The 11,604-nt window shown below is 46.6% G+C and overlaps 1 protein-coding gene across 1 annotated transcript; it reads left to right on the top strand.

Annotated features, from left to right (window-relative positions):
• The first annotated feature begins 1,793 nt into the window (after window positions 1–1,793).
• Window positions 1,794–9,521, top strand: DYNLRB1 (dynein light chain roadblock-type 1). Its single transcript, XM_073309875.1, has 4 exons — window positions 1,794–1,899; window positions 5,982–6,057; window positions 7,339–7,506; window positions 9,022–9,521. The coding sequence occupies exons 1-4, from the start codon at window positions 1,897–1,899 to the stop codon at window positions 9,063–9,065; spliced, it is 291 nt and encodes a 96-aa protein (XP_073165976.1). The 5' UTR covers window positions 1,794–1,896; the 3' UTR covers window positions 9,066–9,521.
• Window positions 9,522–11,604: the final 2,083 nt, after the last annotated feature.

The raw sequence follows: 11,604 nt of genomic DNA, 5'->3' as shown, positions 1-11,604 counted from the left end.
GGCAGGCCTCCTCTCTGGAGTGATTGTTCTTCCTAGTAGTTATTTGTACCAGTATTCAGGATTCTGTGAACAACGTGGTGAATAAAACACTCATTTACAGAAATCATGAACTCATCCAATCAATGACAGAGATGGAATGCGGTCAGAACATGAAACAGAGCAAGTCTTCATAAACTAAACTCAGCCAAGGTGAATAAGGCATTTTCCTAGTCAGTGGACTTGTACTCCAGAGCTGAATTCTGCCATATGGCCTTTATATTGCCTTCTCAGTCCCTATCCCCAGCGTGAATTTTCTTCCCTGAGGCTAACAGCATGGTCATTCCTTGAGCCTGGGAACCCAACTATCTATCTATTTTAGGTACATCCGTGCCCCATTCTCAATCTTGAATGTATTTATCCTCACAATACAAGTGCTGGTTTCAGAGTAGCAGCCGTGTGAGTCTGTATTCACAAAAAGGAGTACTTGTGGCACCTTATTGAATTTTCCACTGAATGCATCTGATGAAGTGAGCTGTAGCTCACAAAAGCTTATGCTCAAATAAATTTGTTAGTCTCTAAGGTGCCACAAGTACTCCTTTTCTTAATACAAGTGCTATTATCCCCATTGTACAGAATGGGAATTAAGGCACAAAGAGACTAAGGCTATGGCTATACTAGAGACCTTCCAGCAGCACCACTGTACTGATGCAGCTGCACCACCGTAAGATCTCCAGTGTAGCTGCTCTATGCCGATGGGAGGGAGCTCTCCCATGGACATAATTAAACCTCTCCCAACAAGAAGTAAGAATGTGTGTGCTGGGGGACCACATGTCTTGACTGTCAAAGAGGCACAACTGAACAATCAGCCACCGGAATGTGATGTCTTTTGGAGAAGGGTGTCTTCTTAGCCACACCACTTGGTTTCACCCGGCCGCAGGACTTCAGGCAGGCTCCAGCTTGGCACTCTGAACTGGGCAAGGCAGAACCTTAGACTAGATGATCCCAAGACTCCAGTTGGCCCAGAAATGTCTACAAGGGCGAGGGAGGGACCCTACAAAACAGCCCCCACGACCCCTGTAGCCCCCCCAGGCCACGTCCCCAGACCTCCGTACCCCCCCCAGGTACCCCACCCCAGCCAGCGCCCCAGACCCCAGTGTCCCCCCCAACCCAGGTACCCCTCCCCAGCCAGCCCCCCAGACCCCTGTGCCCTCCCATGCAGCCTCCCCAACCCAGGTACCCCGACCCAGGCCAGGTCCCCAGAGCCCTGTGCCCCCCCAGCCAGCCCCTCCAACCCAGGTACCCCTCCCCAGCCTGTGCCCCCAGAGCCCTGTGCCCCCCCAGCCAGCCCCTCCAACCCAGGTACCCCTCCCCAGGCCACGTCCCCAGAGCCCTGTGCCCCCCCAGCCAGTCTCCCCGACCCAGGTACCCCTCCCCAGCCTGTGCCCCCAGAGCCCTGTGCCCCCCCAGCCAGCCCCTCCAACCCAGGTACCCCTCCCCAGGCCACGTCCCCAGAGCCCTGTGCCCCCCCAGCCAGTCTCCCCGACCCAGGTACCCCTCCCCAGCCTGTGCCCCCAGAGCCCTGTGCCCCCCCAGCCAGCCCCTCCAACCCAGGTACCCCTCCCCAGCCTGTGCCCCCGCAGCCAGCGCCCCAAGACCCAGATAGCGAAGAAACCCCTAGGCGACCCCACCCGTGACAACCGAGGCATTCCCCCCGAACACTTCCGGGGCAACCAGCACCGGGGGAAATGACGACACCCGCTCCCTTGGCTCGAGTCGAACCCCCCCGCTCGCTGCCTCAGCCCATTGGCCGATGGAGCTGCCCATCCCCAGCTCGGGGGCCGCGCATGCGTGCTGGTGCTGTGACGGGTCTGCGTGCCGCTGGGGACCGGTGGCTGCTTCAGGCGAAGATCCCCCAACATGGTGAGTGGAGGGCGGGGCCGCACCCCTGCCCCGCGGCCGCCGTCTCACCTGCGGCAGGGGCGGGGCTGGGGCAGAGGGGCCGGGCCGGGCCGCAGCCCAGGGCGTTGGTTCGAGACCCCGTGTCAGCCCAAGGAGCCCCGGGCTCGGGGACCCGGGTGCGGAGTTAAAGGCGGGGCCGGGGGTTGTGGGGGGAACCTGGAGCCACATGAGGGGGGTTGGGGGCCTGAGGCTCACGGGAGGGAAGTGGGGGCTCCCTGGGGGGCTCAATCCGGAGGGGTCACCCCAGATCAGTCCGGAGTGACAGCACCACACCATTAGTTATGCGGATCAGTTAAACCGCATTCAGCCCCTGCGTGAGCACCCTCATTCCGAACAAAAGGGGCCTTAAATTGGGTTAGTCTGAGTCACTTCCAAAGTGAATGAAGACAAACTGAATTAAGGCCACTGTAATTCTCGATATCAGCAGCCACACAGGGGTTGAATGGGGTTTAGCGAATCCACTTCAAATTCACAGCTTTAGTTAATTCGGAGCGATTCATTTTCCTGCTGTCCCCATCTGTACGAGCCCTCCGAAGTGGACTTCAGGGTACGTCTGGGCAGCAACATGAGCCCAGGGTTAGTAGAACTGGAGTGAGCGGCCCCTGGGTTTGTTAATCTAGGCATAGGGCCGACTCCGTGGGTGCCCCAGTTCTGGAGCACCCATAGAAAAAAATTAGTGGGTGCTGAGCACCCACCGACAGCCAGCTCCCCCCTCGCACTGCCAGTGCCTCCTGCCCGCCCAGATCAGCTGCTTCAGGGCATGCAGGAGGCTCTGGGAGGGAGCGGGAGGAGTGGGGACCTGGTACGCTCAGGGAATGGAGGGGAAGAGGCAGGGTTGGGGGCAAGGGATGGGGCGGGAGCAGGAAAAGGCAGGATGGGGGCTTGGGGGAAGGGATGGGGCGGGGTCAGGGCCTGGGGCAGGAACAGGAAAAGGAAAAGGCAGGATGGGGGCTTGGGGGAAGGGGTTGGATGGGAGTGGGGTCTCGGGTGGAGCAGAGCGGTGGATTGAGCACCCTCCCGGGCCCGGAGGAAGCCAGTGCCTATGAATCTAGGGCTTGAATATTTGCATTTATTTGTAACCCCCAGGTTAGGAATTGTTGAACCCTGGGTCCTACATAACATAGACAAGGGGCTCCAGTGTCTACACTGCATGATGCCGGCCCGAGTCCAGCCACCCATATCCAGACTTTTTAGTGCCCTCCCAAATTGTGGCAGCTCTACGCCTTTGTTCGTGGTGCAGTGTGAGAAAACTTGATTGTCCTCCAAACTTGACTCCCCAAAGGACCAAAAGAGTTGGCCCATGGGATTGTGGGATACCCTTGGCAAACTCCCAGAGCACAAGTCCAGTGGGGCTGTATCTACCCTTCAAAGCAATAGGGCTTGAACCCTGGGTCTCAGCTTTACTCAGGCTCGGACCCTCCACCCCGATGGGCTCCTGGTAGCCTGCGTCTGAGCCTTGGGTTATCACAATTTGTATGTAGACAGAAGGGGAGTTAGGCTTGAGCCTGAGTTTGAACCCTGGGCTTACATGGCAGTGCAGATTGCACTCTTTGATAATCTGTACACTATTCCCTGATAACCAGAAATTTCTACGCTTAAGCTCTGTACCATTCACTATTTTTTTAAAACACCATCTTAATAAAATTTTTATACCCTCTTGTGGGCTTCCAGAGCCCAGGTACCAGCCCAAGCCTAAACATCTACCCTGCAGTTTTGTAGCCCCACAGCCCAGTGAGCCTTAGTCTGCTGAAAAGGACCAGCCACAGGTGTTTTATTGCAGTGTAGACATATCCTCAGAGTCCTAGATTTCAAGGCCTGAAAGGACCACAATGATTATTGAGTTTGACTTCCTGCATAACACAGACCATAAAATTCTACACAGTAACTCTTACAAGGGAAGGAATTATTCTTCCATGATACATAATTGAATGCTATCAAGCCAATAATTTGTGAGTGAGCACCTTACAAAGGAAGACAAGTGAAATCCCTGTTTTACACATGGGGAAATGAAGAGGTTCTGTAAATTTTCCAAGACCACACAGGGAGTCAGTGACACAGCCAGGGATAGAACCCAGACTCCTAACTCCCAGTCCAATGCACTATCCCTTAACTGCATGGCTTTGGGTGAGCGAAAAAAAAAATCTCATTTTAATTAATGCCATTGACTGTATGGCTTGGGTGTCTTTTTTCAAAGAAGCGTGGGCACTGGGATGTACCAAGTCAACAGGGATGTTGGTCTACGAGGTGCTTCCCTGAGGAAATCTTAGGGATTGGGAGGGAAGGGTTGTTATTGTTGTTTTTTATTGTAATTCTATTAAAGGAGACACTGAAAACAGACTTTTACAAAGATCACCATAAACTGTTTCTGTTTACAAAAAATACAGCTGAAATATTTTCTTAAGAAACAGATGTTTCCCTGCATTGCAGATGAGAACCTGAAAATGAAATAGTCTACAGCTGGGATTTTCAGTTGAGCCCAAGGGAGTTAGGCACCCAACTCCTATTGAATTGGTGTTTGAGCACCACACTCCCTTTGATCCTTTTAAAATCTCAGTCTGGGTGTGAGCTAAAAACAAAGAGAGAGTGACTAGTCTTGCTTGCTATGTGAGAAGAAATGCAAAATTAGATGATGATCTGCACGGATGGATCCTTATGCTCAGGCAACACTCTTTGGAAGTCAGTAGGGCCCGGATGCCTGGAACAGGTTGTAGGGTTGGGGCTTTAAACCGGAATAATAGCACTTACTTTCAGATTTAATAGCAGTCACCAGCTGCTATTATTTTATTTTTCCACTTCTCCAGCATACAACTCATTTGTTACAATCTCCTTTTAGTTACCATTCCGTTTCCTTCATTTTGAAATTTGCACTGTGATTTTCCATGCCTGATAATCATTTTAAAATAGCTCTTGATTTTCCATGCTGGATAAGACCAACTGTAGTTTGCAGACACAAAACAAATCCAATGTTGTATGGTTCCCATAGTTGGCAGCAGTTAGTATTGTTTTAGACTTAGTTGCTTAGTCTCCTGTGCAGTTGTTTCCTTGTTCCTGTGAAGACAAGCATGTTTCTTTGTTTGAAGAAGTCTGTTTTGCCCGACATTGCATTATGGAGCTCGGTCAGTCAAGGTGCTGAGTGCTCCAGCCCCCCATTCTCTTTAATGGGAGTTCACAGTGCCCAGCACCTCTCAAGTAGCACTCAGCACCATGCAGAATCACACCTCGGCCACTCAGATCATTAGGCTCCATTATCGAGATCCCCAGTGAGTTGTAATTGATGTAAGAGCTAGCATTGCTAAGAAAACTTTCAAAATCTTTCAGAGTTGACACTAATTTTACAGAGACAACAAACGGATAATAATACCTTTGCAGATTTCTTTGTATATTGACTTTTTAACGTAGTAGAATAAACTGTTAGCAATAGATAACAATAGCCCATCCACCATGAATCGTTATTGTAGGCTAATGGTTGTAAACCAGACTCTTTCCCCTCGTTTGCTTTGTTTATTGCCTTTAGCATATTTTTGATAAATGGAGTTTAACCCAAAACTCGATGTTTTTTCTTTCTTGTTTGTAAATTCTATGTATTTTTTCAAAACAAGTGCTGCAGCCCTGTCCTTTGTATAACTGTAAAATAGTAAGAAGAAGTGCTAGCAGCCCTAATGAGCAATCCCACAGTAACAAAATAGTGTGTGTGTGGCCTTGTGCCCATGAGCGAACCTGTAATGAGAAACCAGTGTTGCAGTGAGGGGTGGGGAGAAAGGGTGAGGGATGTATTGGGGAACAGGTTTCAGGCTTCCAAAGGCTTGTTATGGCAAATGACTGATGGACAACAAGGGGCTTGAAAACAACTAAAAAGGCCTTGGTAATATGATGGTGCAAAAGATAGCTGTGCTTTGCTCTGAGAAAATGAGTAATATCTATTGGAATCATCTTGGCTCAGTTGTATTTCCAGATATATTATTACAAAGCATTATTTGAAGGCAGATTGCACCTTCAAGACATCATGTTGCCTAATCGTTTGTTTGTTTGTTTGTTTTTTTCAGGCTGAGGTGGAAGAAACACTGAAGCGAATTCAGAGCCAAAAGGGCGTCCAAGGAATCATTGTTGTTAATTCGGAAGGTATTGTGCCACTCTGGCTATATTTCCTAAGGATGTTACTTTTTCAGAACAGGGCACTTTAAAGATCAATGTATTTGCTATTTAGAAAGAGATTAAATGTCTCTCTAGATATGTTTTCTTCCCTTAGAGAGGCAGGTTAAGTCAAGCTGTCTCTCTGCAAGCCTATTGAAGTCAGTGGCATTGAGCGGATGTATCTGAGAGCAAAATTTGCCCTCATGCATTTTAAGAATAACTTTACAGCCAAGAGGAAAAATATCAGTGTATAGAATGTAGAACAAGGCAAGCTCATTTTGCCAGTACAATGAAAAGGTTTTTCTGATCATATGTAATGTACAGTAAATCTTCCAACACTTAATTTTAATTTAACTGATAAGTGTCTTAGAAAAAAGACATTTGGTAAATACGTGGAGGCTCTATTGAAGATCTGATAATTGGTGACCTCATTTACAAATCAGCATTCGGCTTTCCCTTCCTTGGTAGTGCTGGTGTCTTAGGACTGGGAGGAAGGTCAAATGTTTGGGTTGTGCTTGTGGGGTATACATCTTCAGTGTACTAGAAAAACAGATAGATCAAATGTTAGCAATTTGCTACTGCATCCGTCCCATACTACAACGTACGACAAATGTGGATTGAGTTTGGCTTTTTGGCTTCTGCCAGGGCACTGGTACTGGAAAGCCCCCTCAGGAGGAGGTTGTGGAGCAGGAGAGCAACTGCTACCTCCCCATCCTTACGGATCGGTCCTAACCAAGGTGATGCACAGAGTGAGTGCATCCCGTCAGCAGCCTCCAGCGGACCGGCTCATATGGCACCTGGCTATAAAGCACTCCCTCCCTGCCCCCCCCCCGAGAAAAACAATGAAAAACTCTCAATGTTACACAAGCCTATGGAGGGCTCTGGTCCCAGTGGTGGTGAGCAACTCTTCTCTGCTACCATCTATGTTCCTTGAGGGCTTTTCTTATATGTTCTCTTTTTTGTATGTATTAGTGGCTCCTAGTGGAAGTTTCTCCTTGTTTCCAGCTGCTTTTTGGAAGGAAGGCTGGTGGTCTGCAGAAGCAGCCAGCCCCTCCCCCCCCCCACATGTTTCTGCACCACTCACAGAAGGGTTTCTAGTCACACTTTGTTTCAAAAAAATTTTTTTTAAATATGCTAAATTTTAAGCATAAAATCTACTGAGGTTTAAAGGGACTGTACAGATGTGTCTAGTGGGTAGCCAGGAATTAAGTTAGTCTCAGAGGTTACCATCATTAACTATCTCACCACACTTACCTTCTCTCTTTGCAGGTATTCCTATCAAAAGCACGGTGGACAACTCCACAACAGTGCAATACGCAGGCCTAATGCACAGCTTCATCATGAAGGCAAGGAGCACTGTGCGAGACATTGATCCCCAGAACGACCTGACATTCCTGCGAATCCGCTCCAAGAAAAACGAGATCATGATTGCTCCAGGTAAAAGCCCCTAAGAATCAGGCTTCAAAGCCTCCTGTTGAAATTCCTTTCTCGCGGCATGTGTCTCATCCTTCCCTGTCAAGCTTTCCATGGCACAAAATCTATACAGCCTGAAGAAGTGAATCCTACCAGTGATTGAGGGAGGGATAACTCAGTGGTTTGAGCATTGGCTTGCTAAACCCAGAGTTGTGAGTTCAATCCTTGAGGGGGCCATTTAGGGATCTGGGGCAAAAATTGGGGATTGGTCCTGCTTTTAGCAGGGAGTTGGACTAGATGACCTCCTGAGGTCCTTTCCAACCCTGATAGTCTATGATTCTGTGACTGTCTAATTTAGTATGCTGTAGCCAAAGAATTTCTGGTGGTATACTCGGTTCAGAGATGGGTCTATTTCTGTTAAACTGAGCCTCCCTCTTCATGGTGGGGTGTGGGAAGGAACCAGTTTTCCCATCTCACTGCCAGTCAAACTGTACATTTGAAAGAAGGTTCTCTTGTGTTTTGCCTTCTTCAAGATAAGATCAGAAGAGTCTGAAATTAGCGGAACACATTTTATGAGCTGCTTCAGGCCAGCACTGCTAGCATAACTACTGAAACGAACCAGAGTGGGAGGCTGGCGTCTTTCTCAGAATTGGAGGAGCACGCATATTGTTACAGTACTTGCTGGTCCTAGAATCTCTCAGTTTGAGTCTGTGTCTGCACTAGACTCTGTTAATTTTTCGCCACTGGTCAGAGCGTGTCTAGACAACGTAGTGGTTAAAACACCAGTAGCCTGGAAACACTGGAACTTGCAATGATGTAGCATTGGTGGGACATGTCGAGAGAAAATGCCTCATGCCGAGGAGGCCAGAATGTTTCATGAAATCACCAGATAGTGTCACGGAGGGAACTGGTGCAATATGAGTGCAGTTCACCCAGGTGTAGAGGGCTCATATATGCCCCTCCACATCACTTAAGACCTGTGGTGGAGCTGTGATGAGTAGGGAGCTGTTCACGATGAGTGACTGCACAGGGCAAGGGGTCCTCTTTGTATAACAACCTATTTGTGCTGGCAAAGAGGTGCTGGTTGTGGCTGCAGTGGGGGAATGGCTGAGAGATTTATGCTTATGTGGATCTAGTGGTCCAGAATCCCCACGTGGAAGATGCAGAGGGGTAGTGGGTGTTGTTCCAGAATGTAGGAATGTGCATTAAATTACATCAGCTTGGTACATCCCGTTCTCTAGAGAGGCTGGAACTATTCCCCCACAGTAGGATTAGAGAGACTGACCTGATTTATCCATGGGAAATACCTGTCAAGCCCACCTCGCTCACTAAGGAACACTTGCTGTCAGGTATTTTTATTTTCTCACACTACTTTAAAATTGAAGTGGAGCTGATGAACATTTAAGTAGGTGACATTTACTGTCACTAGTCAATGTCTGATAAACGTGCAAGGTAAAAAACAAAACAAGAAAACAACTTTTCTTAATCTGTGAATGAGCATTAGCAATGGAGGAATAACTTCCTTTTTTTCCCTTGCAGATAAAGACTATTTCCTGATCGTCATCCAGAATCCAACAGAATGAGAATGAGATCCTAAATTAGTATGTTTTTTTCCCCCAGTACCCAATATTTTTAAATTTAATAGCCAAAAACAAAGCATTAGGGTTAATTCTATTGTGCCACCTTAATAATGACCAGGAGGACCACCTTGTGCTCTTTTGTTGTTTACAAAGAAGTAAAAGTACCTTTCTTTTGTATCACTAAAATGGCATTCCGTGGAAGGGGTCTGAGGATTGAAATCAAGTGACTTGGGCAGCCAGAAATGGACAGATTTCTTTTAGTGTTCAAGAAGATAATATAATAGAAATTCTAATAGTGTGATCTAAAAAATGAATCTTTGTGGTTTGCACACTCCTGTCAATTCTGACTGAAGTATGGTTTTACCTTCTTGGTTTTGAATGACTGTAAATATGAAGCTTGATTACTCATAACTTACCTTCTTGTTTTTTGTTTTTTTTTTGTTGCCGCTTTTATGATTTATTTTGAAAAGGTCTTGCCTTATCAACTCAATAAAAGTGTCATCAATGATTATTTTTGTCATGTCTCTATTCCTTCTCTTGTGAAATTTTCAATGGCCCTTTGATGACTGAACTTCTTACTGCAAATCTTTAGAAGCTCTGAACTCTCCCTGAGGATGTCCCTACCTCACAATGTTATCTCTCTGAATGGTGACTTTTTCGAAGCGAACGGGCTCTGTACTAGTAGTGGTCCATTATTTTCATCCATTTTCACCCTATGCACTTGCTTTTAAACCAGGGACAAAGAAGAAAAATACAATTGACTTATTAGGGGTTTGTCCTGAGTAACAGCAGCAGGATTTCATCTGTTGGAATTGCCGTTCCAGTACAGTCCAATAATCTGTCTAATCAGGTATTCAGTCTTGAGGTATTCAGGATTTGGTTTGTAAACAATTGAGGCATGCAAATTGGATACCTACCTGTGCAAATGGTTACAGTAACCTGCAAACATGATGTGAATATACAATTGCAGTAATTCTTCAGGCGAATTAGATGCACAAATGCATGTGTCAGAGCATGCCTCTTGTTTTAAAAACAAGGCTCTGAATTTCGAATGAGTATTTTAAAATCTTGTTTTATCTGCCTCAATACCCTATATAGTGAGTTCTCGTGGTAACTATATATAGATAATTTTTTTTAAATGTTGACTTTAGTTTTGTACATCCTCTTGTCCCTGTATTATGGGAAAGGGTAAATAGGGATACCTAAGTGGACTTCTCTGTACCATTTATTATGTCTGATTTTACTCTTCTTTACAAATGAAATATCCCTGATTTTTAATCTCTCCTATATGAGAGACCATTCGTCTTCCAGGTGTGTGTTCACTTATCCTTTTTTGACAGGTTTCAGAGTAACAGCCGTGTTAGTCTGTATTCGCAAAAAGAAAAGGAGTACTTGTGGCACCTTAGAGACTAACCAATTTATTTGAGCATAATCTTTCGTGAGCTACAGCTCACTTCATCGGATGCATACTGTGGAAAGTACAGAAGACGTTTTTATACACACAAACCATGAAAAAATGGGTGTTTATCACTACAAAAGGTTTTCTCTCCCCCCACCCCACTCTCCTGCTGATAATAGCTTATCTAAAGTGATCACTCTCCTTACAATGTGTATGATAATCAAGGTGGGCCATTTCCAGCACAAATCCAGGTTTTCTCCCCCCTCCCCAACACACACACAAACCCACTCTCCTGTTGGTAATAGCTTATCTAAAGTGATAACTCTCCTTACAATATGTATGATAATCAAGGTGGGCCATTTCCAGCACAAATCCAGGGTTTAACAAGAACATCTGAGGGGGGAGGGGGGATATGAAAAAACAAGGGGAAATAGGTTACCTTGCATAATAACTTAGCCACTCCCAGTCTCTATTCAAGTCTAAGTCATTATGCAAGGTAACCTATTTCCCCTTGTTTTTTCCTACCCCCGCCCCCCCGACGTTCTTGTTAAACCCTGGATTTGTGCTGGAAATGGCCCACCTTGATTATCATACACATTGTAAGGATAGTGATCACTTTAGATAAGCTATTACCAGCAGGAGAGTGGGGTGGGGGGAGAGAAAACCTTTTGTAGTGATAAACACCCATTTTTTCATGGTTTGTGTGTATAAAAACGTCTTCTGTACTTTCCACAGTATGCATCCGATGAAGTGAGCTGTCGCTCATGAAAGCTTATGCTCAAATAAATTGGTTAGTCTCTAAGGTGCCACAAGTACTCCTTTTCTTTTTGAGAAAACTATTCAGCGTGAAGATGTGCCATTGATGGCCTTAATGGCCTCTGTAATAGACCCAGTATGTTTGTTTGTTCCCTACCTTGGTCACAGTTTTGGCTGGCACAACCTATTGAATGCTATTTGTTAGTCATGTTGGCAACCATCGTTTGTGCTAGGGGCTATCATATATGTGCATAGACCAGGGGTGGCCAAACCGTGACTCACAGGCCACATGCTGCTCTTTTATAGTTAAAGTGTGGCTCCCAGAGCCCCCCAGACCCAACCCCCTCATTCTTCACCTACCAGACTGCAGCCCTGGGAGCTCAGGGC

Source organism: Lepidochelys kempii, chromosome 13 (assembly GCF_965140265.1).
Source record: "Lepidochelys kempii isolate rLepKem1 chromosome 13, rLepKem1.hap2, whole genome shotgun sequence".
Taxonomy (NCBI): Eukaryota; Metazoa; Chordata; order Testudines; family Cheloniidae; genus Lepidochelys; species Lepidochelys kempii.
The sequence above is the reverse complement of the archived record's forward strand: the minus strand, read 5'-3'. Positions and strand labels throughout refer to the sequence as shown.